The following is a 25,546-nucleotide window of genomic DNA, read 5'->3' as shown; positions in this document are numbered from 1 at the left end:
CCATGTTGCCTGACGTTTTGCGCGGGGGAACGGGCCCTCTGTCTCACGGCTGGATCGACGGCGTTCCGGCATGCCTGCAGTGAAGTGCTGTCAGAGTTACTGCACAGGCGTGGCTGCGGCACGCCTGCACATGTAAAACGGCACGAGCAGGCGCGCGGCCAAAAACAGCACAGCACTTGGCCCGGCGACCCGGGCAAATCGTACGCGAGCTTCGCGCAACCGCCGAATCGCACGGGGTCCATCAGTCCATGACCACGAGTGGCGCGGGGGACACAGGAACAAGAGGGACCGATTGGCCTTTACCAATCATTTTAGCCTGTACCACAAAGCTGAGCTCGGATGCAACGAAGCAGCAATCATGGCTGGACGCACTGAAGAACGGCCGTGAACAAGAGCTGGCTGGGCTCGCCTGCGCAGGCACCGGATCGGAGTAACCCACCGGAGACCGGACGACGGACCATCGCCGCGCCCGTCCTGCGCCGCACTAAAACCCGGCTCGGTTTCTCCACCCAGATCATTCAATCGATCCGCAACTAACCAACTCGATTCGGGCGGGCGGGCGGGCGGGCGCGCCCCGGTGGTGGCCGCGCCGGTGGGGGACATGGCATGTGCGGCGGCCGCCCATTATTCGGATGCCAATCTCGCGGGAAAGGAGAGGGGAGGAAAGCGCCGGGAGCCCCACGGGGGCGCTCGCGCGCGCCCACCCCCGCCCGTGCCTGCCGATGGATATGGCTGCTAGGTGCCGGCCGCGTGAGAGAGGTCGCGGTCGCGGTCGCGGCCGGGCACATGAGGCGTCCCGCGTCCAGGCCCGGGTGCATCGATGGCTTGGCCGTGCTGGCCGGATGTTGGGTTGGCGAGGGTGCGGAGGTGATGCGGCGTCAATTCGCGCAGGGGTTGGGTTGGGACGGGTGGCCCGTCCGGCGCGCCACGCGGCCCGTGGGGGTGGAAATGGATGGACCCGATGGGTCACGGACGGGGGCGCCAGGTTGGTGGATGGCACAGCCAGCCCCTTGAAGAGCGGCTGGTGCGGGGCGACGGCGAGGCAGCAGCGCGCTGTACTACCTAGCCTGGTCCATGCCTCACTCGCATGTCTGTCCGTGTTGCTGCTTCATGGTAGATCAGGGGCTCGGTTCTGCACTTCGGATTCACCGAGATGATGTCACTGCGAAGAGTAACTTTGGGAACTGGGGCACTGGGGCCTGGGACGAATGCCAGGTCTCATACTTGCATTGGTGGCTTGCGCAACTTCTCGAATAGCCAGTGCAGGAAGACGGGCGGCTGCAAGGTGTCCACATAATGTGTCTAGGCTGATCACTGATGCATGAGCTTTGTGGCGGATATGTACAGTAGTATCCTGCAAAACTGCAGCGGTTCGGTTTTTAGTTTCCTCAGAGGTGATGAATTCAGCAAATAAGCTGTCCCTTTAGCATAGGTCCATCATTCCATATTTTCGTTTTGTATTGAATGTTACTTTCATTAGCAATCAATAACAGTATCATGATTTTCCTAAAAGAAAGGAACTTCTCAGCACTCGCCAATTCAAGCAGAAGGTGGGCACCAAAAACCTCGACAAGTGCAGAAGACCTGAATTCAACCGGAGTCTGACGTAACCTGAGAACCCCTGCCGCGGCGCGCGCCGCGAAGACGCCGCGCCAACAGAGTGGGCGATGTGCTAGTCCACCACGCATTCAGATCTCAAGTAACTACAAAGTACGAAACAAGTGAACGACCCTGATCACGAGGACAAGCCGCGATTATTTGCAGAAAAATTCGCTTCCTGTATCTACGATATAAAAGCATCCTTCTGGGTACGGAGCAAATACGTAGCAGAAAATTGCTAAACTTGTTCAATTACTAGCGCGCGCCGAGCCAAACACTGTTTGCTTCGTGTCGTTATTGTTACAGACTTTAATTAAGGTACAACAGATAGCAGCTTTTCAATACAAGATCAATTCAGAAAATTGTACAAGCCGTGTACCTTTTTTTCTCGAATATGCAGGAGAGCTGCGTATCTTTGTATTAAGAGAGAATACGAGCCGTGTACCGACCATGACATATAGCAAGGTTAAGCCAAAAAAAAATTGTTGGTCTGAGAAACCGTAGAATGACTGACAAGTGCTTCTGAAACACATGAATATGTACATATATATCTTCATCCTTCAGTTGCAAGATGAGGTAGCAAGGGCCCCCAATTTCTGAACAGCAACCAACGCTTGATGGTCTCGTCATCCCATAATAAACTGTCCCACCACAACTGCTCCCCGGTAGTAGTTACAAACGGGCTATTTTCATTCACACCAACAGGAACTTTCCTCAGTTTTGCGCAGCCTCTCACCTTGAGGTTCTTCAGAGATGGTAAGACTCCACCGCACACACAGGTTAGCTCAGGGAGCTCCCACAGCTGCAGCGACTGCAACCTTGGAAGAGTGTCCTCTCCCATGACCGAGCTGTCAAACACCCTCTCCAAAACGTCGCAAAATCTTATATGCAATGTTTCAAGGTTTGGAAGGCATAGCGCTGAAGGGAATAGGCATAGTAGTTTCGGACAGCAATCGAGGAGCAAGTGCTTCAGACAACTGAAACTAGTCACATCTTCTACCCCTTTGCATAAGGATGATAAATTGCCTACCGTAGACAATGCCTGCACTTCGTCTGCGGACAGAAGACTCTCCACGTGGTCACAATTTTCTAGCCAGAGTTCTCTTACTGCTTCCATACTTCTAACAATCAGATCAGAGAATCTGGTGGTCATAACTAATCTCTTTAGCAATATCAGCTCAGCATGACACAGAATACCATCAAGATCAGATGGAACACCAACAGTACCATTTATTTCCAGATATCTCGTGGGATCAGTGGAATGTGTGAATCGCTTTGCCCTGAAGTACGAATTCTCAAAGATGGAATCTGTATTTCTTACTTGGCCATCAGTGTCCATGGGTTCGCTATCCATCGAAGGGGAGATGACAATTTGAAACTTCTGAAAACAGTTATACCACAGTGGAGAATCTTTTCCCAAGCATTTAAAAAAATAGGTGTCACTGGCATAAACATATGAATTACTATCCCTGTTGGCATCAAGTGATACTTTCATGCCAAACCTATCAGAAAGCTGGAAAGTCAGTCCACAAGGTAACCACAGCATGCCCATCCAAGCCGCTAGATCTTCAATACTGCCAAGCTGCAGGTTCTGTACAGCACCGCCTTTTGACACTCCATAAGGGGACTCAGACCCCAGAAATGGGCAATCCTGTAGATTGATGTGGCGAAGCTCCATAGATACTGGAATTGAACTCAAGAAAGTGATGGAAGTGGCAGAGAGGTCAAGGACCTTGAGAAACACCATACGGTCAAATGACCCAGACTCTACACTCTTCAGAGAACTACAACCTGAAGCATCCAGCACCTCCAACCGTGCCAGTGAAGCTATGTATCGAATTTCTTGCAAATGATCACAACCAATCAGTAACAACATTCTCAGCTTAATCAAATAGGAGATGGAAGGCGGAAACACTTCAATTCGAGTAAATGACATGTCTAGTATCTGTAGTGTTCCTGCCATTTGGTTAAAGAATTCTTCTGACATAGCTTTCAAAAGAAAGTTTCCTCTTAAAAGTAATGATGAAATAAGTAAGCAATTTGGACTTCCGCGGAGACATTCCATTTCAGTGTCCATTAACGAAACTCTACTGCTATACTTTGAAAGATGCTCTAATTTGATAATAGGATTGCCGAAACACCGGTAATCTTGCTCTTTGTAACCCATATCCTTTCCAAATCTTGATACAGTCTCCCTAACCATATTATGCATGTGTACGTGATCATTGTCATCCAAATATACCATACCATGCTTTATGAGGACATCAAGAATTTCCTTACCAATATGGTTAGCCTCATCAAAACTAACATCTTCTTGGAGTAGACCATCCATTATCCAGTACCAAATTAACTCCTTGACTGAAATTCCTTGATCGTCGGGGAAGATTAAGCAGTAGAGCAAGCAGCGTCGCACATTATCACTAGGAAGCTGATAATACCCAAATTTCACCATGTGCTCCATTGTGTTGAAAACTGTTATCTTGGTTGATAGAGCATCACGCGCATTTGTGACCAACTCACTAAATGTCTCTCCCATAGGTGCATCATACAGTGCCCCAGCCAATAGGATGATTATGAGTGGGATACCATAGCAATAGCTGATTAAGTCATACGCAAAACTGATATCTTTTCCAATCTTCTCGCGCAGTAAGTCGTATGACTCCTCATAAGTGAGGGTTTGTGGCGTTATCTCTACTATATTTGGCAGCATGACACTCAATGCATTCACTGCTCTCATAGTTCTTGTAGTCACAATGATTTTTGAGCCAAGCCTTTGCTGTTGTGGATTAGGAACTCCCAGGTACTCTAAGATTCCTTCTTCAGTGAAATAAGCATTATCAAGAACTAGCAGGAACTTCCGTGGCGTGAGATATTCCTTTATTTTAGTCCTAGTGCTTTCTACGGACAAGCTGTCTCTGATCTTACATGATAAATATGCTGCAATCTTGTTGAAACACTTTCTCATGCTACAATTTATTGACAATGAAACCCAGATATATTCATCGAAGAGATTTGAGGCCTTTGCCTCTCGGTATAGAGCCTTTGCAGCCCATGTCTTCCCAGAACCACCAATACCTTGGATTTCAACTACTCCAACACCTGGACGACGAAGCAGCCCGAGCATATTTGGCAATGAAATCAACTCGCCGTGATTAATCGGCAGCACTGGCATATTCGTTGGTTGCCTTGGCTTCCGGAAGCAACAATAGGATGCCATTATACCGTTTCTCCTGTATTGTCAACTACAGTTCCTGAGTTAGTTTGGTCAAGTTTACCAAGTGCCAATTCATGCGCTTGGATGGAGGACAAATGTAACACCTCAGGTGTTAATCACCTATAATTAAATCTAATCATGACCATTAGTTTTAAACTTACGCAATAAACTACTAGAATAAAATTTTTGTGTCATCTCAGGCCGGACCGGTCCGACCGGTGTGAGTAACCGGTCAGACCAGTTGAACCTATACGGCCTGTTTGACCCCCACAATCATTAAACTAGTCTTTCTCTCTCCCTCACCGGTCACTCTCACTCTCTCCCCGTTAACTCTCACTCCCTCTCACTCCCTCACGAGCTCTCCCTCTCCCTAAGCCCTAGAATCCAAATCTTCCATTTCAACTCAAGCTCAAGGCCAAGGGAGCTTCAAGTTTGCGTGGAGGACCATCTTCCCCACGTGCTCCTCCCCGGGGTGCCTTGGTTTCCAAGTTCTTCGTGGGGGAAAGGCTCATTCAAGGTATTCAAGCTTGTGTTGATCCAATCTAACTTTCTAGGATGTTTTAAGTGATTTCCTCTGGTCAAACCTCTCTATATGCACCTCTGAATTAGGCTCAAAGAGGGTTTTGAGTTGGTGGGCTAGTTTTTGCGCGGCAAGAATTTCTACTCTGGTGGTGTTAGGGCTCGATAGGATCGGTCTGACCGGTCGGATGACCGGTCTGACCGGTAAGGGTCCAGAGACTCCGGCCATTGGTCCGGATACTCCGGGGCTGTAGTGGTTTAGATGCTCCGGATAGGGGTCCGGATACTGCGGATTTTTGGTCTCGAGTCTCACACAAGCTAGACCGGTCTAACCAGTCTGGTAGGCCAGTCTGACAAATAGTAGGAGCAAGGTAGGGGCCGATAAGAGATAGTTAGTGCAAATTGTTAGCGTTTATTCTCGGATTTTTGGGTTGTTTTGTAATTGTATAAATCCTATGTGCATCTCTCGTATCATATGCATACGTGTAGCAGCAACAACGGAGGAGGTTGTATTCGAGGTGGTCACGGAACCACAGGAGCAGTTAGAACCAGCCCAGGAGGAAAGGCGTGAGAACCCGGCCCAAGGCCCAGTTGACCCTATCTAGGAGCAGCAGCCCGAAGGCAAGCCCCGGTGCATGACATACTAATTTAAATTATAAAACATTATATATCTATTATTTGTGCATTACGTTTGAGGAAATTTGGTTGGAACTTTAGTTGCATGATCCCTAGATCCCCTTGGGTTGAATATTACTAGCATGTGTAGGTCGATAGTACTGCTATGCTTAATAGGTCTCGGTAGAAGTCGAGTGATTTTCTGTTACTCGCAAGCTATAGGATGTTTTAGAAGTCGAATAATTTTTGGTTACTCACGAGATATAGGATGCATTTATATTTACTTATATGAGTTATTGTATTCATGATGGAATGAATGAAAATTGGAGACTGGATGGGGAAAGAATGATGAGATGTAGGTATGACAGCAGGATAGGGTTCCTGGTGTCTAGCCCTGTCTGTGTCGATTGAGGACCGTACCGTTGTTGGCCTTACTGATCGAGTTTGAACTGTACTAACCGCATACTGGAAGTAGGAGGTAGTCGAAATTGGTAAGCTTAGTACTGTCTTACTTCGAAAATACAGGAACCTGCACCCAACTTCTAGGGTGATTGAGTGGTCGCGGAGAAATGGATTGCATGTATTTACTTTTGGTGGTCTCTCGTAGGACTCGGCTGACTATATGTCGTTGGGCTGGTTCCTGTAGTTCGAGGCGGGAAGGAGAATAGTTGGCATGTATAGTCCGACGGGGCAAATGTGTGTCGTGTTGGTTAGGTCCACCTTACAAGGTTAAATCAAATCGATTCGCCGTCGCTCTCAGTTAAGAATATCTTGATCACTGCGCCACATCGTAGTAATGTGATATGGAACAAGGAATATAATTATATCGGTGACTACTTTGCATTGTCGTTTAATACTCTACCATGTTTGCTCTAGAATTGCAAATATTAGGTGATGGTTAAGCCATATCATATAGAATCTGGAGCTAAAACATTGAAAATAAGAATCCACTTTTAGATACTTTTCCCCACAAAACAAACTACTAGTCAAAATCCATGCATGTCTAGATAAAGGGCTAAGTATACCCATAGTCGGATAAGTCTTGTTGAGTATTAGTTGCTCAGGGTTTGTTGCCCAAACTTTATTTTAGGATCCACAGACATCGACTTTTGTCCCTGCTGTGTCAAGTTCGTCCGCCGTGACGCAGAGGGCTGGGAGGTGATCGGACCAGACACTTAGCTTAGGAGTGCTTTGAGGGCCACACTTGTGGGCAGAGTGTGATCCCTCCTCACTTTTGGCAGGACCGGTCTGATCGGTAGTAGCTGAGTGGCTCAGTGGCAACCGGTCGGATCGGTTATGTTAAGGCTGTACAAGGAGGGTTAAGATAGTGTAGGCACTTTGTGTTTGAACTTTGGTTTCAACTGTTATTAAAGTTGTAAATTATGTATATATATCTTCTAACTCAGGTTGTAAAACTTAATGCTTGATAATATGAGTTGTATTTGTATTTTCAAGTATTTGTCATATTTGTATCATCTGCACCCACCTTCGCGTGGGACTACCGGCGTTGTTTCGATCGAGCCATGGGTTGAGAAAGAACTGTCAAATTAAACCATTAAACTAATGCGTCTGATGTGTTCAAATGATGTCCATTACGCTTAATTTAGAGTTTTAATTAGGTGGTTCCGTCACAACAAAACATGTAACAGAACCGAAAACTATATCTGCATTGTTAATACAAGTTTATTATTATTATGGTGTTTCCTTAATTTGGTTAAGTAAAAGTATGTATCCTATACAACGTGTCTCTCTAATCGAAGGGTAGAAAACTCAGAAAAGTGATGCGGTAAATTTGAGGGGAAGAGGAAAATTGATTCCTACAGTATATGTTTGTGTAAAAAAAAAGAATATCACAAATAGTATGGCAGAAATCAGGAACTAAAAACTAGAAAAGAGGAAGCACTCACCTGGCTGCAGAGAGGCCGGTTTCAGCGCCCCTAGGGCGTGCCAGCAGCTGTGGAGTGTGAGAGACGCAGGAGGAAGGAGGAAGGAGAACAAAACCCGCCAAAACCTAGCCCCATCCGCTGAACAGGGGGCGAGGGAGCTCGTCGGTCGCCCGAAGAAAAGCGTGCAGCGTGCTGCTGCGAGGGGAGAAAACCTGGTGCGGAACGCCCAGCCGCAAAAGCCAAAGACCCATCCGGTCCAGTCGATTCGCATCCCACTGCGTCACCGTCCACTCGTCATCAAGTTGGCCGCCCCGACGACTTCGTCCGAGTCCTTCAACTGCGCCGGCGGCTTCAACGGTGGCAAAATCACTGAGCTTGGTTGTGAAATGTGAATGGCGGCGACTGCCATCTTTAGGCGTTTGGACGAGATATAGGAGAGTCTTTTTTGTAGCCCGCCGCCCGCCGCCTAATCCGGCCCAACCCGTGCTACAGTCGCCGCGGGCTGCTGCTATTGCTGGGGGGCACTGCAGAGATCCGTACCCCAACCCGAAGCACCCTGAACTACCCCGAGCGCACCAAATCTTACAGAGCTGTGCTCATCTCTCCATCTACAACGACCTGTCCAAGTGCGAGGCCCGGCGCGGGGGAGGGAGTTAGGCGACGGGAAGAGGGGCAGATGGCTGGGTAGGCCTGGCGGCTGCCGCAGAGAAGGCTGTGCCCGGTATCGCGGCAACCCTCCTGTGAAGTACTTCGGTGAGTTCGTTCGTTCTTTCTTTCTGTCCTAGTTCCCTGAAGCTCCTTTCCTTACCTGAGGAAACTCTTTTCATGGATCATGACAGTAATTAGGTAGAAGCGTTTCGTGGCTTAAAAAAAGTTATCAACTAATATCAGGATCATCAAAGTATTGCCTTACTACTAACTACTAGTACTCTTGGAGCAATGCAACTCCGTCGAATTCGATCTCCGCTGACTCTTTCCACATCAAATTTGGAGCTCCATAGTGATGTTGTTAGGTGTATGTATGGATATTGTGAGTTTATATAAGGTGCTACTTTGGTGGGAGTTTTCCCTCGCCAGATTGGCCAATTTCAAATCCAACCGTGAATGAATGTGCTTAAATTTTAGGAAGACTAGTGGAATTGCCTGGCAATTGTGTGACTAGAATCAAAATACAATTGTGCGCACTAGCCTACTCTAATATGCAATACATTTGTAATTCCAGTATCTAAATCTGGTAACACTACTAAAAAAACTGGTAACAAAATAAGCATTCAGCATGATACATAGTTTGGATTGATGTTGCAGTTGTCAAGAATTCTAAAGCCAAATTTTTACAGTATGATTTAACTAAATCGTTTAATTTAGATCCACCAACGAAACTTTGCATGTATTGTTCTGGTGTAATTACCATAGTAATTTCTGGCCGACACAGTTAACTTACATTTTCTCTCAACCGATGCAAATTTTGGTAAGTTTGTATTTTATTTTAATAGAACTCACAGCGCTCTCACCTTTGCAAAACACCAGGATTTCTGCTTCAAGTCTGTGTAGTGTAAAGAAACATAAGCTAGACAACTAGGATTTGATGGCTTGACACTCAACAAGGCCCACCCTTCTCTTTATAAATGCACAGGTGTATAAGATCCAAATGATCACATTCTATAAACATGAAGATGTGATTTGGTTGGTTTGCATACACATGATGATCTCTATATATACAAGACATGCTTCCTAGCATATGGGAGGAACCTATCCTGTGCTGTTTTCGACTTTGTGTATGGCAAATCACGTTCTCGCAGGTACACAAACTGACAGTAATCAAAGATAGTCTCGTTTGTAAGGACAGAGTAACCATGAATGACCCACCTTTAATCTGATCATAACAATCATATATGCCAATGCATTCGTGACCATGACAAATGCCACTCTTGACTTTGACTTGGTTTTGCAAAACCTGCTGCTGACATATGGCATGCATCATGTACATGGGTAGACAACGGCTGCAATTTGTTACCTCATTAATATTTGTACGACATAATGCAAAGAATCTACTTGCAATACAAATAATAGGTTTCTAATTATTTTGATTTTGTGCAATTCCTTCCAGTGATAGTAGAATTGGTATACAATGTATAACTTCTAACTTGATGTCCCTACTCTTGTCTATAAACTCCCTCTGTAACTTGGCCGATTGGATTTCAATTAAGCAGTGGTATCTCCTAATATTGTTTGCTAAAATAACACAACGATACACCATGAAACATCTCAATTCAAGTTAATAGGCTAAGAAGGTTGCAGGGGTAAAAAATAGAAGTAGCTAGATCCAGAACAATGCATCATAAAAAGGAAATTTTCTGCATAGTTTTTAAACCAGCACATCAGTCTTTCATTTCCAGCTGGTTCCTTGCAGGTGATTGCTAAAACTAGCATGGCGCAGGAGCGGACATTGGAGGAAGTCGTTTCTCCATTTTTAATGCAATTGGAAAAGGCAAGAGCTGTTCCTTTGGTTCCAGATGAGGATAGTTCATATTCAGATGTTACATTTCTGTTTGAAAATATCAAGAAAGAAGCCTGTGAGGTCAAGAATATACTACAGAGAGTATCTAAATGGGAAAATGAGATTATAAATGATTTTGGAGGAATAGCTCGGCATTTGGATGAAATCATAGAAGAAGACAGCCAGCTCAATTCAATACGTTCTAAGCTCCAAATTGTCAACACTGAATTGTCCAAGTTAAAAAATCGTATGCAAATTCCTCTCCATGTTCCTGTGATTGAGGCAGCAGCTCCCACAACCTTGCCTTCATTAGTACCATCTAAATGGGTTCATGCAAAAGTTTCAGAGCAGTGGAAAAGGCTTGAGATTGAGAGGAAAATCCTTGAGAGCTCAACCATGTCTAATTTGCAGCTTAGCTATGATAATCTTGATTTACAGCTGAAGCTGTGCTTGTTATGCTTCTCTATCTTCCCAGAAAATTCAATCATCAGCAAGAGGGCCATGATCCATTGGTGGATTGGTGAGGGTTTAGTAGCAGCCACAAGAAACCAGACAGCTGAAGATGTCGGGAAGGAGTGCTTTGAGAAGCTGATTGCTCGAGAGATGGTTGAACCAGTGTATCACAAGCGCAGATATGCTGTCAACCAATGCAAGTTGCACCCTTGGATCCGGCGTATGCTGATTACTGTTGCAAGGCAAGCACGGTTTTTTGAATTTGATTCAAATGGCAATGCAACATGGGACTTTTCAGCTACGTACCATGCCTGTCTAGTTGAAGAGCACCAACTGGAAATAGATGTGGCATCACTCAGAAACATTCTAACAATATTTAATGTGAGTGAGCGATACCTCCAATTTGAGAAGAGCTGGTTCTTGGATTTGAGGAAGATTTCAGTTCTCCAACTAGGAAGATGGCACAACTTTTACCGACACCATATTGAGGTCGACAGTACTGAATTTTTGGAAGGACTGCCGTCATCTAATCAATTGAAATATCTTTGTCTGAGGGGCATCTCTAGAATCATCGAACTTCCTTCTTCCATTGGCAGACTCTCAAATCTGAGGATCTTGGATCTTCATGCTTGTCATAACCTTGAGAGGCTGACTGAGAGCATCACGTCTCTTCAGATGCTCACTCACCTTGATGTATCAGAGTGTTACTTGCTGGAAGGCATGCCAAGGGGTATTAGCTTCCTTACAGAACTCCAAGTCCTTAAAGGGTTTGTCATTGGTGGTTCCACTGGCAACTACAATTGTCGAGTAGCAGAGTTGGCCAGGCTTGACAAACTGAAGAAGCTGAGCATATATATTGGAAGCAAAGTTACAGTGACAGAAGACGAATTGGATGAGCTTCAGAATATCAAAGGCCTTTGCATCCTGAAAATTACATGGGCTGTATCACTTTCAAAGAAGGAACGAGTCCATCAAACTTCTGATTCAACATCGCTGCTAGCTTCACTCTCACTACCTCTAAATCTCGAGAAGCTAGACCTGCGCTGCTTCCCTGGGGAGAAGATACCAGATTGGTTAAGTCCGAGTAAGCTGTTGAAACTGAAGAGACTCTACTTCACTGGAGGCATGCTAAATACTTTTGGCGACAAAAACGAGTCAGAGGTGTGGAACATTGAGGTATTGCGCCTGAAATTCTTGAATGATTTATCAGTGCAATGGACCCAGGTGCATGACATGTTTCCAAAACTGACCTTTCTGGAGGTCTTTAGATGTATGAAGCTAAAATCTTTCCCTTGTGACAAGGATGGGGTATGGATGAACAATGACATGCAACAAGTCAATAGGTAGGAGAGAGGGTTGAATCAATTGAGCTTTTATTATTACTCTTGCAGTCATACAGTATCACTATATTTGCATCTCATTATCAGTAACAGTTTTCCATGAGAAAGAATGTGGACCAAGCAATAATCCCAGTAATATTTCAGTATGTAAGCACATTGGCGGAGCATATTGACAAATTTGAGCAGTTCTTACTGTGCACATACACTCCCCTTTTTCTCCAATGTTTACTGCAAGAACAGCTATGAACATTGTTTCATCCTGAAGGAACTCTTCAAGTCACTAGTACCAGACAGTACCATTTTTTTCCACCATGGGCAAAGCCCGAATTTCATCACTAAAAGCAACGAAATTACAGAGTTTCAAGGTTCAGAATAGAAAAGAAGAAAGTACCATTGGATCTACACTATACAGATGTGTTGCCTATTTCAGACTTCCACTGTTACCAGTGATGATGTGGCCACTCTTACTAATTTCCTGGCTGGTAGATGTTGATGCTGGCGAGGGGATGCTGCTTCTTGCAAAAATGTCTCCCATTGTCTTGGCCGCTGCTGGGAGCCCGCCGCAGGTCTCAAGGATCTCCTGTTTCATGCTGTCAACGGTGGCGAGATCGACCGTCCCTTTCGCCTGGGAGAGGGCGTCCATGAAAATTGCCCAGCAGCTCTCGCTGTCGCACAATGGCTGCACATGGTGCAGGCAGCTCTCCCCCACCATCGTCTCGGCAGCCTGCTTCAGCCGGCTGGTGACGACCACCAGGCCGCCTCTCTCTTTGGGAAGCCCGAACGTGAGGCGTTCCGACCAGTCGTCAGCTCTCCGCGGCGCGTTCTGGCCGCCAGCGGCAACGACGTCGGCGTACCAGTCGTCGACGTGCCACACGTCGTCGAACACGATGAGATACCTCTTCCCCTTGAGCTGCTCGTGGACGGCGATCACCAGCTCCACCAGGCTATCGCCGCCATCCATGGACAGGATGGCATCCTCCTCGTGTCCAAGAGCCATGAGGATGCCCTGCAAAACTTCCCTGCGCCTGTCTGCTCCAGCGCAGGCGGTGTGCGACATGCACGTCCAGATCCTGGGGAAGAAGCGCCCTCTAGCGCCCGGGCTGCTGAACAGGAGCTGCGCGAGCGCGGTCTTCCCGATGCCGCCCATGCCGACGATGCCGACGCCGGCAAGCCTCCCCGCGCCGCAGTCCCTGAACGCCATGGACTCGAGCTCCGTGAGCTGCTGGTCGAATCCGTGGATCCTGCTGCGGTCGAGCCAAGCCGTCGTCCAGCGGTCCAACCCCACGGCGGCGGCGCCGTCCTCCTGCGACGCCGCAGCGTCGCCACCGGAGTTGTTCCCCACGCACTGGAGGACCCTGCGCCTGACCGCGGCCACCCTCTTGCTGGTCTTGGAGAACCGCCATGCGTCGGGCTGCGCGAAGAACCGCCGCCGTCGGTTCGGGCGGTTGGTGAGCATGCGGCACTCAACGAGCAAGTCGTTGAGTTCGTAGAGGCACTCCCGGAGCTCATCTGCGTTATCGGGAGAAATCGCCGCCTTCTCCAGCTCGGCCCGCATGTCGTTGAACTGGGCGATGAAAGGGAGCTCCGCCACCGCCGCCTCCTCCGCGAGGCTATCCACAAACTTCCGCACCAGGAACTGGATGACTTCCACAGCCATGGACGGCGTCGGCCTCCCACCGGAATATGTGGATTGCAGTGATGATTTCTCGGCTGATTCGGTAACGAGAAGCACGGAGCGTGTAGCGACTGGCGAGTAAACGGAGACTGACTCAGAACAAAGGACAAGCGATGCTCACATCGGCGGTCACGGTCAGTCACCAGTGGCCCCAAGTGAGTGTTGACCCCCAGAGAAGACTTAATCCTTTGGACACACAGGCAAAGGCACGCAAGGTGGAAGGGGAGGCAGACATGGATGCCAACGGGAGGTACATGGAAAGCATGCTGGCAGTGTGGAACGAATGGGAGATCCGCATGCTCGTGCTCACCAGCCTCGCCCTCCAGGTGTTCCTCCTCTTCTTCGCCGGCATCCGCAAGCGCAACGTCTCCGCTGCGCTGAGCCTGCTGCTGTGGCTCGCCTACCTGCTCGCGGACTCCATCGCCATCTACGCGCTCGGGTACCTCTCCCAGACGCGCGTGCCCAAGGCCTTCAAGCGCACCCACCGCATCCAGGCCCTGTGGGCGCCGTTCCTCCTCCTCCACCTCGGCGGCCAGGACACCATCACCGCCTTCTCCATCGAGGACAACGAGCTCTGGAAGCGCCACCTGCTCAGCCTGCTCACCCAGGTACGCGAAGAATCTTAATTGTGCGCCGCCTGCTGCAGATTCGAGCTAACGACGCCTCCATTTCTTACAGGTTGGCCTCGCCGTGTATGTCTTCACCAAGTCGCACCCCGGAGCCGACATCCTAGCCCCCGCCGTGTTCATGTTCGTGAGTGGTATCGTCGAGTACGGCGAGAGGACGTGGGCGCTCAGGTGCGCGAGCATGGACAACCTGCGGAGCGGCATGGTCACGACGCCGGACCCGGGCCCCAACTACGCCAAGTTCATGGAGGAGTACCGGTTCACGCGTGAGGCCGGGCTCCAGGCGGAGATCGTCATCGAGCAGGAGCGCCGGGCGGAGGCCGCCGCCGTGGCCGCGGGCGTCGCCGAGGAGACCGTGCCGTACACGGAGGTCATCGCCGACGCGAGCCGCTTCTTCGTCATCTTCAAGCGGCTCTTCGCCAACCTCATCCTCAGCTTCCAGGAGCGCACCCGGAGCCAGGCCACGTTCCTGCGGCTCACGCCGGAGCAGGCGTACAAGGTCATCGAGATCGAGCTCTCGCTCATGTACGACACCCTGCACTCCAAGGCGGCGGTGATCCACACCTGGTACGGCCGCCTCCTCCGATGCCTGACGCTCCTCTCGACATCCACAGCGTGCCTCCTCTTCAACGTGCTGCTGCGCCACCGCAAGGGTAAGCAGCACCAGTCGTCATACAGCCACGTCGATGTCTGCATCACTAACATCTTGTTCGGAGGAGCTCTTTGCTTGGAGGTGTACGCCATAGGAATGATGCTCATATCCTACTGGACACACGCCGCTCTTCGAAGCTGTAATTTCAGCTTCCTGAGCAATCTGATCTTCCGGAGCATTCAGTACTTCCGTCCGGAAAGCCGGTCCAAGTGGTCCAATCTGATGGCCCAGCACAACCTCATCAGCTTCTGCCTCCTGGACAAACCAACAGTGCTCACCAAGGTCCTGAGCGTCCTCGGGCTCAAAGGGCACTGGGACAGTTGGCTGCACATACGCCACATCGACGTGTCGCACGAGCTGAAGATCGTGGTGTTCAGGGAGCTCAAGGATAAGACGGCGAGCATCGTGGACGCCGAGAGCTACCGCAAGTTCAGCAACCACAGGGGCCGGTGGGCTCTCCAGTGCAAGGGCTACTACAAGGAGCTCGGCTGGAGCGTGGAGGTGGAGTTCGACGAGAGCATCCTCCTCTGGCACATAGCCACGGACCTCTGCTTCCACTCCGGCGACGACGCCGGCGACGTCAAGGTCGCGCCGTTCGTCGAGGTCAGCCGGGCGATGTCGAACTACATGCTCTTCCTCCTCGTCGCTCGGCCCTTCATGCTGACGGCGGGCATCGGGCAGATCCGGTTCGGGGACACCTGCGCGGAGGCCAGGAACTTCTTCGGGACGGCGGCGCACCCGGACGCGGGGGCCGCGGCGAGGACGGTGCTCGGCCTGAGCGCCGAGATCGCGCCGAGGGACGTGAAGGGGGACCGGAGCAAGTCGGTGCTGTTCGACGCGTGCCGGCTGGCCAAGTCGCTGCTTGAGCTGCCGCCGCGCAAGCGGTGGCGCGTAATCCGCGCGGTGTGGGTGCGGGTGGAGATGCTCTGCTACGCGGCGAGCAAGTGCCGGAGCAACTTCCACGCCAAGCAGCTGAGCGGCGGCGGCGAGCTGCTCACGGTCGTCTGGTTCTTGATGGCGCACCTGGGGGTCGGCGAGCAGTATAGGATAGAGGCAGGGCATGCCAGGGCCAAACTCATCGTAGAAAAGAATTGAGATCACCACCAAAAGGTTGTTAAAAAAAACACAGATTTGCTGCCTCGAAAATTCTTGCAAATTTTGTGCACATATCTTGGACCACCACTGTCCTCATTTGCGGAAGTGAAGATTTTTTAATAAGAATGAAGAAGGCCATGCATTTTAGTAGACCAATAATACTAGCTTTGTTCGTAATAAGCCTACCAATTTATTTTTGCCTCATTTCAGACTCGAATTGGTAACTACTACTATCTGGTTATGAAATCCAACCGTCCACTTATTTTCTCCTGCTTAATACTCTTGACATCTATGGATGGGTACTAAAGGGGGTTTCTGGATACAAGTGCTAAAATATAACACTAGTTCATTCAAATAGGATTGTTAATGGAGTTGGCTAAATTTTAGATAAGATTAAAAACTGTAGTAAAGATACAAGTGCTAATATGTGCTAAAATTTAGCATCCAACTTTAGCACATCCACGTACCCTAAATCTCAATCAAAATAGATGGGTTGACTCTTAGAATCAGCAAATCCAGAAGCAGCATGTAGATGGAAATCGAGTCAACGATCGAAACGCCCAAATCTAAGCTAAATGCGCTTATCTGGGTGGCAACTCCCACCCACGAACTTACTCCCTCCTTCCCTGTTTATAAGGCATACACGTATATCAAGATTCAAACATTGTCATCTTTGACCAATAATTTGACTATTAAATTTTTATTTTTATAATGCAAATTTCATATGATTGGATTCATAATCAAATATATTTTACAATGATTATAAGTTTATAATCAAAAGTGATATAATATATGATAAATAAATGGTCAAAGTGTTGTTTAGAAGACCGTGTCATGTTCCACCATGCCTTATAAACGGGGAAGGAGGGAGTAAATCGGAACGACATGAAGCACACCATCCCCCCACCCACTGGCCACCAGCGGGCGGCGGTATGGTCCTCCACCACCACCGCGAGTCCGCGATCAATATAGGCGCACGTCCTCCGTGCCCATCAAAGGCGCTGGCGGGATCGAACCGGCGAGCACGCAGGGCCATGTCCGGGACGCCCGACGCCGGCTCCGACAGCCAGGGCTTCACATGCAGCGCGCTGCTCATGTGCCTCTACCTGCCGGGCCTCTCCAAGAAGAAGCCGGGGGAGGCGGAGGCGGCACCCAAGGAGCCGACGCCGGCCGAGCATGCAGTGCCCCCGGACGCCGCGCCGCGCCGGGCCGCGTCCCTGGAGTGCGCGTCGCTCAACTCCGGCAACAACATCGTCTTCGACTTCGCGGTGGGGGACGACCAGCGTCCGGAGGAGCAGGGTGGCGCGCGGGCGACCCACGAGTACTGCCCGTCGCCGTGCTTCGACCTGCCTGCGGAGCTGATCAGGGCCGGCGAGCGGTTCGCCGCCGGCAGCGACGCCCCCGTCACGGCCGCGTTCGTGTTCGGCGACGGCGGCCAGCGAGGGGGCGCCGCTCTGCAGCGGATGGCGTCGTGCCTGGCGCCCGGGGTCGTCGAGGGCGGCGGCGAGCCGCGGCCGCCGCACCTCGTGAGGTTCTTGTCGGCGTCGGGACGTTCCACCGTGGCGCGGCCTCCTGTCATGGTGATGCCTCCCCGCGCCGCGCCGCAGGGTAAGGCGGTTGACGGTGACCGCGAGCTCGGCGATGGTGCCTGCGTGCAACGGCTGACGGCAGGCTGCCGGGAGAGCGTCGTGTGATGGCTGCCTGCCTGACGCTGCACGCATGATCAGTTCATTTTGCTTTTGCCCGTGTATTGCTGTACGAAACAGACCTCGCCATTTTTCCTTTTCTAATGTGCCCTGTAATTTTCTCGTTATATGTAGTTATTGAATCGAGCTATGGAGAAAGGATAGCAGAATCCAGAACACAAGAAAGCACACTCACATTTCGCAAAAAAGAAAAAAAGAAGAAAACGAAATCACATTCATAGTAGACACTACCTCATGTCCTCATTGGCCTGATTCTGCTGAGAAGGAGCGAACCATGTCCTGGCCGCAATAGATGGCGGTCGCCGCGGCACCGGGACGACGGCACGGCTATGGAACTGTGGCCACGGGCCACGTGGCGGCGGCGCGGGCGGCAGAGGAAGACCTGAGAGGGCCCGCGATGATGCAGGCCTGCAATGCGCTTGTTTGGCCCTGTTTGGTTTTGGTTAGCACAAGTAGCAAAAAAATTTCGATCAATAATTAGGGATACTAAATAAAGGTAATTTACAAAACTAACTCCACAGCCGTGTTCTACTTCGCGAGACGAATCTAATGAGATCTTTGACCGCACGATTAGAGGATGGTTACTGTAACATCACTGTAGTCAATCATCGATTAATTACTATCATTAGATTCGTCGTGAAAAGTTACACCCATCCGTGAAAAAGTTTTGCAAATAAACTTCGTTTAGTACTCCATGGCATTGAGGTGATTGAAATAAAATTTTAGTGGTAATGAAGAGATTGTTTAAATTTTGATGGCATTTAAGAAATTGTCTTAAATTTTGATGGCATTGAGGGAATTAACTCTTTCTTGTTCTCTCCGGAGGGCTGCGGCCCCCTCCCCCTCCCCCACGCCGCGGGATCCCCTTCCCTGGCGGCGGCGCCCATCTGTTTTCCTTCCAATCCCACCAGCGGCACCCTCTCTCCGGTGTCCCTCTCCTTCACACGGCGCCTCCCTCCGCACGGCTTGGAGCCGACGTGGGACCGGAGCAGCTCGGGCACGCGCGCGTGGCGGGGCTGCGAGCGGGCGGGCCATGGCGCGGCGCGGCGGGGCTGGGCTGCGCCCGCGGGTGGAGGCCGAGGCGCGCCGTGCGGGAGGAGGAGCGGCGCTTGGCACGGGGCGGCCTCCGAGCGAGTGTCGCGCGGCCCCTCGCGAGGCGCCACGGGCGTGCGGCCGAGTGTCGCTCCCTCGTGCAGCTTCTCGGCGGAGGTGGCCCTCGGTGCGGCTATTCGGTCTGCCTTTCGTTTCGTCCCTCGTCTCGAGGCCGCCTTTCCCGCCGCGCCACGACTGCAGCCCGGCCGCACCAGCCAACTGCTCGGGACGCGTTGCGGCCAGGGGGTGGTGGTGAAGTCCGGCGGCCTGCCTTTCCAGCACGCGGCGCAGCCACTTCTGCTCTTTCTGATGCATGCGTTGCGACCGCACCGGACGATCAAGGCGTGGAACCCTACTCCAAGTCCGCCAGCAACTAATGACGATGGCCCATCGGACGCATCACGTTGCAGCGAGAGGCCGGGTCAACTCCGGCGGCCTGCCCCTTCAGCACGGCGGATAGGTAAATTTGTTGTTGAATTCAACTCGTGGGATGCGAGGAGGTGCAGAATTTTTTAATTGATCCCTATCAATTAGAGAAATTGAATTTGCATGTACGTCAATCAGGGACGCGAGGAGGTGGAACTTTGCTAGCTTGTGCGATGGCCCGGCCGGCTGTTGAGGTTGTCCAAGTCCGGCGGACTGCCGATTGGTATGGTATTGCGTTGCTGTGGTGAAGCGGTGGAGCCCAGCGGCCTAAAACCCTACGAATCCCAGTGTGCGCTTACATCTTGAACACACCCCCTTTGTATTCAGGTTTTAGTTCTATCAGGAGGTCAGTGCATATGCGTATGTAGCAATGTCATATGCTTAACAGTACATTTGGGCAAGAAGCTAAGTTCGTTCATGCCGTTTTGATGAGCACATGCTATCAAATGCAGGTAACAGCTATTCTCTCATTTACCGTCGAGCTCAGCTCATCGTGCTGTAGTTTTTCCTTTTCTTTTCCAAAGGAACTTACTCAGTCAGTTGGTCAAAACATCAGATTGTGAATAAAGTGTGTTAGTTTAGTATATTTTTTCGGATTAATGTACCAAGTTAACTATGCTGGTGTTTTTTCTACCCTAATTACTAACGTTGAGTTGTTATATGGTAATTGTCCATTTGTTTTTCCATACCAGCGTTAAGTTTAATAATGGTATAATATACCTGGGTTGCGATCACTATGATTGTTTATTTCCAGGGCCACCAGATTCTACCTACAACATATAGTGTTTTTTCCTTTGCACCGCATATCATGTTTGGTCCATTCAGTTAAACCAGTTCAGTGCTACATGTATGTTAAAGCATTAAGAAACAGCTACTTTCTTATACACCTCTATTGATAATCAATGTTTGAGCCTCATGGTGCTTTTGCTAATCAGCTTGGCTAATCAGTTAAAGAAAAATGCAATGAAGGCTAAGATCCCCATTTACGTGGGCTGTTGTAACTCTCAACTTCAGTTATTTGTTAATTCTATTTTTATATCTGTTCTAACTGTCATTTGGCAGCTATATGGAGCCTCATCCAGTGAAAACTGCTGTTGAGGGTTTGAAGAGGTACGGGGAAAAAAATTGTGATGTCATATTTGAGGGTACAAGTGGAAGGCACATACAAGAAGTGCAGCACTCTTTGAAGAAATGTGATAACCTTCTGAAGCAACAGTATGTACAATTGAAATTTACAAATAAGTGTGAGCCGCTGCCTCTTCTTGGTTCATAGTTAGGATCTGGTTCAGATTTGGGTTTTTTCTGTTTGTCTTTCTGTTTTTTGGTGATTGAGTTCCCAGTGCTATTCATGTTGTAGCATTAGGTTTGAGACCAATTTTCAACTTGAGTATTGCAAGAATGTTCCATAGTAATAATACATTAGCAACCCTAAGATACAATATTTTACAAATTGAGTTAGACATCTGATTTAGGGACAAAATTCAGAGATGGTTATAAAAGTTTAGAGCAGAATTGCTCTAAAAATCAAGACAATGTCAATATGTAAGAAACTTCTTCATTGTCATTTCTCTGAAACTTCATTGATTTCAGATCCACCATGTATCTCCATAAATGATGAAAAATGTGCTGAACAAGATATCAGAAAAGGTTGATTGATGCCTTGCACATGCATATTTAGGTGGATTTTCATCGGTATATTTAGCTTCAAATCTTGTCTTGATTTTAGAGCAATGTTGCTGACTGTTTAAACTTCATGGCTGTTTTCTAATGGTTAATTGGGTCTGTTTTGAATAAATGTGACCCATCCACATAGCAAATCGAATTTCGAATAAAACTTTCCATAACTTTATTTCTTAGCATTTCATAGTACTTTTGCCCTTCTTTCAGTTTCGAACACTATAGTGGTTCCTGAAATCATGGTGCATTGTGTGAAGCAAGTGCAATCTGAATGTTGTTACTGTTAGCAATATAACCTCTGATGTATCAGCTTCAAATCCCTTAGGATGCCCAGTTAAATCAACGCTTCTAAATTTTGAAATGATAGCATGTGAAATTAGATGTCTCCTGACAATGCCAGAATTTGGGGCTGAGAAGAATGTCAGCTAACCAATCATTCATGTAATAATCCTTATGTTTCTAACACACGCCATTTTATTGGGATGGTTGCTCATAGTAATTTATAATGTATGTTCTATGGTTCATGATGGATTGGTTGCTGTTCTATCTATATTTACTTGGTGTTCTGGCTACGAACATTTGGTCCATTTCCAAAGATAAGATCTGGGTTGTAAGCCCATGCTTGCAAATGCGATGCAACATGTTTTTTTAAAAAAAGATTGTTGCTGATTAATAAGGATGCATATTGTTCTTGATCTGCTGATGCTGATACCTTTGTTTGCCAATGATTCTTTCTACAGATGTATCTAGCTCCAACCTTATTGTTGCTTTTGTGTCTGCAGATACCCAGCATCTATTTAATCCTCGTGAGAGTGATTGGGGTTTCTCATCTTTTATGCCTTTGAGCTAGGGGAAGCACCTGTCTCCTCAATATTTCCATTCATTGTTTCAATTAACTGATATTTGATCAGATTGGAGCAATTGAATTAGAGTAGGCATATAGGAGGTTGATCAGCTAGCAAGGAATACCTTATCAGATCCACATTTCAAGGTACATTGTCCTGCTTATGGTTTTGAATTTGTTCCGAATATCCTACTTATGGTTCTGAATTTTAGTACAGAAAATGCAGATGGAACTTCTGTTAAATACCTAGGGTAGCAATTACTGGGATGTAACAGTCCTAGCTTAGTGCTTAGCTAAAGATAAAAAAATGCCATTGTTGATGCTTAGTAAATATCAAGTAAAAGTCGTTGCCACCGTTAATGCTTGCTCTTATTAAGGAAAGAAAATATGGCACAGTTCACAGTTTGCATATCTTTAGGGGACTGACTGAAGGGTTCTATCTGAATGGGTATTAAGCTATTGATGATCATCTGGAAGTGTTACCTGTTCTTTGTTGATTTTATCTTGTTGACGCATTTGATTTGGCTTCTGTAAATATGCAATCTTCGATGCCTGCTATTTGATCTTGTGTATACGATTCAGAGAAACAGAACAAAGATTCAGAAACAGAAGAGTAGAAGAAAGGGGAAGTCTGAGCTTTGGAGGTGAAACAAACAAGAAAAATCAAATTTCAGAGATTTGAGCATCTTTGCTGAATTTTAGAGACAAGATTTAGTGTATTTGAATTAACATATGTTCAGCTGTAATTTATCAGAGCTAACTTAGTTATGTAAATATAAGTAAAGGTTTGAGCAATCCATGTTGAACGTAGTGTGTATGAATGTGTTCTGTCAGTAGAGTAGTAGACTGGTATAATACAAAGGGATTATGATATTGTGATTCAAGTTTATTTCATCAAGATATTTTGTATGGTTTAGTAATATTTTCTGGCTATATTAACATTTTTTAATTTTGTTTGAACGTCCTTGGATACAAAATGTTGAAGTTGTGATATAATTTTTTATTATTCAATTGATTCTTATTTATTTGTGCTACTAACTAATTTTTCATAACTCAAAGCGGTGGTATGAATTCGTTTATTAGTTTATATTAGAATTAGATTTGATTGCTATGTAGTTAATAAATATTTCTAAATTTTTAGTTGGTGTTTGATACAATCCAATTATATTTTAAAATAATTGTTTTTTAAAACACGTGCTTGTGGCACGTGCAACCTATTAGTATAACAGAAACAGAACAATCTACTATCCTGCATTCTCTGCTCTGTGCTCAGCGATCCTGCCCTGACTTCGCCGTGCTCGCGAACGAGGGCGAGGACGCGGACGCCGGCGACGACGGGAAGGAGAAGGACGACGAGGACGACGGCACCCGCGGCGCCGCCAGCTGAGACCGGCGGCTCTGGGGCTGGCCCCAGTGCTTGAACGAGGCCGACCCGTCGTCGTCGTCGTGCGGCGTCAGCGCCCCGGCCGCGGCAGCATCGCCGGAACCGGAAGCGGCATGATGAGACGGTGACCACGGCCACCACGAGGCGACGCGGCGAGCGCTCGCGGACCTCCTGCCCGGCCGCTTCTTCTTTGAGAGCCGCGGGAAGTAGAGGCACATGGCCGTGCAGGCGACTCCGTCGTCGGCCTCGACGCCGGTGCCCGCGCTCAGCCGTCGCGGCGGCGGAGACGGTGGGCCGCCGGTGGTCTCGTGAGGGAGCGCAGACATGGGAGCATCGATTTGCAAGTGCCGCGTGGAGAGGTTGGGATTTCGCGGTGTATGCGCTCAACGGCGACAAGAAAAAGGCTGCGAAAACTGTTTTTTTGTTGTGATAGTCTTTCCTATTTTTGGGGTTGTGGAGAGAAAAGGCACGGTATGCATCTTGACAAGTCTAGCGAATCGCGAGTCGTCTTGGTTTATCACAAAGAAATATATCTGGTGGAAATTACAATTTTTATAAAAGCTTGTGCAAATCATGACAAAAAAAGGCGTCTAAATTTACTAAAAAAATCACATATGTAGATGATATGATGATACACAGTCTTATAAAATATTTTGTCCAAATTCGACTTCGTTTGTGAGATATAAAAATAACAAATTTCAAACCAACATATATCCATGTGAGTCTTGCTCAAGTGGAGAGAGATTAGATCAAGTCTCCATAGATTGAGAGAGAAAATGAACTAGTCCGTGCCTTCATGGGCTAGCTAAATAAGTCTCGAGGCAATTGTTTTCTTTTTGACAGGAATAACCAGTCGGTTGAAACTGGGACAAAAAGCTGTGCCGCTGTGGTTGGTTATTAATTCAGTTCAGGTTAATTCTGTTTGGTATAATTAATTTTGCATGAGAAATGGCATATGTTGACTTTTGAAAAGCCCTTGGGCGTTTGTAATTAAAATTCTCTACGTGACCTTTTCTTTTTCGAAATTCTTTATGTAGCTTGCAGCAGTTAAGCGCTAAAAACAGCTCTAGCTAATAACAATGAAGAAAAAAAATATAATACATTAATTAAATAGATTACACAGCACAACTCAACAAAACAAATGAACCGAAAACTAGCCTTAGGACAACCCCTTGTCATTTTATCTTTCCTTCTGGTAATTTGATTTGATTATTGTCAATTGAGGTGTCTGTGAAGGTATTTATTCGTCTGAAGTCTGAACTATTGTTTAGTGATTGAAATATTGTTACTCTTTTATATAGTGTTGGAGGTGTTATCTGCTCGACTCTGGATAAAAGTAGCTTAATTAAAAGAATGATAATTGTATAACAAGTCCTTAATTATTTTGTTGGCCTTACACTTTTGTGGCAATGAGCTGGAAAGTGGCCTCATAAGACCTGGATAATAACGTGAAAGTGATCGGGTGCTCTAGTATAAGAGGGAGAGGGAGTGAATTATGCACTCTAAAATCTTAACCTATGGCTCCAACTAATTTACACAAAAACTTAAATTAAAACAATCTATCTAGATGTGCAACTATGATTTTTCTAGTGTGAAACCCCTCATCCCAAAAAGAGTTTTGCAACCTATAACCAATTCTAGCAAGATACTACACTAAGAAAGTAAAAGCACATAAGTTGCAATATAAAATACGGAAGCTTAAAGAGGAGAGATGAGAGGAAGCAAACTCTCGACACGAGGATTTATCCCGTGGTTCGGATTGCCACAAAGGCGCCCCTACATCCACGTTGTTGAAGCACTCACGAAAAGTATCGCTTCCCGGTAATCGAGTCTCTTCCGTGAACATAATCACGGTCACCTTGATCCCGTTTTCCACTAAGGGAGCTTACCCACGAAGGAGGGGTCTCCGTCCCCCGCATAATGTTGTCGATACCGCTCCACACCAAGCCGAAGGGTCGTTGACGTGCCGGCGAGCCACCAATGCTCCAAGGGGCCAGTTCACCGTAATACAAGTATGGTTCACTTTAGAACTAGCCACAAGGCACAACACCTTGCTCTCACACTCTCTAAAAAGCTAATCCTAACACTAACACTTACAAAGCTTGTGTTAAGCCTAAGGATTTGACCTATTTGCTCTTGGTTGGCTTGGAGGTGTTCTTGAATGTGTATGAGGCTTCTAGGAACTCTAGCAAGCTTCAAATGGCCGGAGTGAGGCATATATATAGCCCTCCAACTTGAACTAGCTG

General features: G+C 47.8%; 5 protein-coding genes and 1 long non-coding RNA gene across 10 annotated transcripts; 4 read left to right on the top strand and 2 right to left on the bottom strand.

The window, feature by feature from the left end:
• Nucleotides 1-1,820: 1,820 nt before the first annotated feature.
• On the bottom strand, nucleotides 1,821-8,002 carry LOC120708356 (disease resistance protein At4g27190-like). 2 transcript variants are annotated; one of them, XM_039993569.1, is made up of 2 exons: nucleotides 7,855-8,002; nucleotides 1,821-4,841 (listed from the first exon to the last, which is right to left on the bottom strand). In XM_039993569.1, exon 2 carries the CDS (start codon nucleotides 4,814-4,816, stop codon nucleotides 2,153-2,155), a length of 2,664 nt encoding a protein of 887 aa, XP_039849503.1. In that variant the 5' UTR covers nucleotides 4,817-4,841; nucleotides 7,855-8,002; the 3' UTR covers nucleotides 1,821-2,152. The 2 variants fall into 2 exon arrangements, with proteins under 2 accessions (XP_039849503.1, XP_039849504.1); XM_039993570.1 differs by having other exon boundaries at nucleotides 1,821-4,829; nucleotides 7,855-7,992.
• On the top strand, nucleotides 7,873-16,330 carry LOC120708357. Of its 2 annotated transcripts, XM_039993572.1 has the most exons (4): nucleotides 8,197-8,586; nucleotides 9,467-9,632; nucleotides 10,244-14,406; nucleotides 14,477-16,330. In XM_039993572.1, the coding sequence occupies exons 3-4, from the start codon at nucleotides 13,912-13,914 to the stop codon at nucleotides 16,169-16,171; spliced, it is 2,190 nt and encodes a 729-aa protein (XP_039849506.1). In that variant the 5' UTR covers nucleotides 8,197-8,586; nucleotides 9,467-9,632; nucleotides 10,244-13,911; the 3' UTR covers nucleotides 16,172-16,330. The 2 variants fall into 2 exon arrangements, with proteins under 2 accessions (XP_039849505.1, XP_039849506.1); XM_039993571.1 differs by lacking the exon at nucleotides 9,467-9,632 and having other exon boundaries at nucleotides 7,873-8,586.
• On the top strand, nucleotides 10,262-12,130 carry LOC120710209 (disease resistance RPP13-like protein 4). The gene has a single exon (XM_039995861.1). It carries the CDS (start codon nucleotides 10,262-10,264, stop codon nucleotides 12,128-12,130), a length of 1,869 nt encoding a protein of 622 aa, XP_039851795.1.
• On the bottom strand, nucleotides 12,236-13,812 carry LOC120708359 (probable disease resistance protein At5g45440). The gene is made up of 2 exons (XM_039993573.1): nucleotides 12,509-13,812; nucleotides 12,236-12,416 (listed from the first exon to the last, which is right to left on the bottom strand). Exon 1 carries the CDS (start codon nucleotides 13,778-13,780, stop codon nucleotides 12,545-12,547), a length of 1,236 nt encoding a protein of 411 aa, XP_039849507.1. The 5' UTR covers nucleotides 13,781-13,812; the 3' UTR covers nucleotides 12,236-12,416; nucleotides 12,509-12,544.
• Nucleotides 16,331-17,048: 718 nt separating the features above from the next.
• LOC120710768 lies at nucleotides 17,049-18,006 on the top strand. Its single transcript, XM_039996356.1, has one exon. It carries the CDS (start codon nucleotides 17,104-17,106, stop codon nucleotides 17,863-17,865), a length of 762 nt encoding a protein of 253 aa, XP_039852290.1. The 5' UTR covers nucleotides 17,049-17,103; the 3' UTR covers nucleotides 17,866-18,006.
• A 711-nt stretch (nucleotides 18,007-18,717) lies between these two features.
• Nucleotides 18,718-22,838, top strand: LOC120708355. Of its 3 annotated transcripts, XR_005689343.1 has the most exons (5): nucleotides 18,720-19,429; nucleotides 19,534-19,847; nucleotides 20,458-20,639; nucleotides 21,855-22,063; nucleotides 22,499-22,838. It is a non-coding gene; the product is annotated as an uncharacterized LOC120708355 (long non-coding RNA). The 3 variants fall into 3 exon arrangements; XR_005689342.1 differs by having other exon boundaries at nucleotides 18,718-19,429; nucleotides 19,534-20,610; XR_005689341.1 differs by having other exon boundaries at nucleotides 18,718-19,429; nucleotides 19,534-20,639.
• The last annotated feature ends 2,708 nt before the right edge of the window (nucleotides 22,839-25,546 follow it).

The sequence above is a fragment of the Panicum virgatum genome, chromosome 5K, assembly GCF_016808335.1.
Source record: "Panicum virgatum strain AP13 chromosome 5K, P.virgatum_v5, whole genome shotgun sequence".
NCBI classification, from domain to species: Eukaryota; Viridiplantae; Streptophyta; class Magnoliopsida; order Poales; family Poaceae; genus Panicum; species Panicum virgatum.
The sequence above is the reverse complement of the archived record's forward strand: the minus strand, read 5'-3'. Positions and strand labels throughout refer to the sequence as shown.

Bases quoted from the DNA above. Each gene is read 5' to 3' on its own strand.
- LOC120708357 (XM_039993571.1), top strand. From the start codon at position 13,912: ATGCTCACATCGGCGGTCACGGTCAGTCACCAGTGGCCCCAAGTGAGT. The intron at 14,407-14,476 runs GTACGCGAAGAA...CATTTCTTACAG, and splicing joins TGCTCAGCCTGCTCACCCAG to GTTGGCCTCGCCGTGTATGT.
- LOC120710209 (XM_039995861.1), top strand. From the start codon at position 10,262: ATGGCGCAGGAGCGGACATTGGAGGAAGTCGTTTCTCCATTTTTAATG.
- LOC120710768 (XM_039996356.1), top strand. From the start codon at position 17,104: ATGGTCCTCCACCACCACCGCGAGTCCGCGATCAATATAGGCGCACGT.
- LOC120708359 (XM_039993573.1), bottom strand. From the start codon at position 13,780: ATGGCTGTGGAAGTCATCCAGTTCCTGGTGCGGAAGTTTGTGGATAGC.
- LOC120708356 (XM_039993569.1), bottom strand. From the start codon at position 4,816: ATGGCATCCTATTGTTGCTTCCGGAAGCCAAGGCAACCAACGAATATG.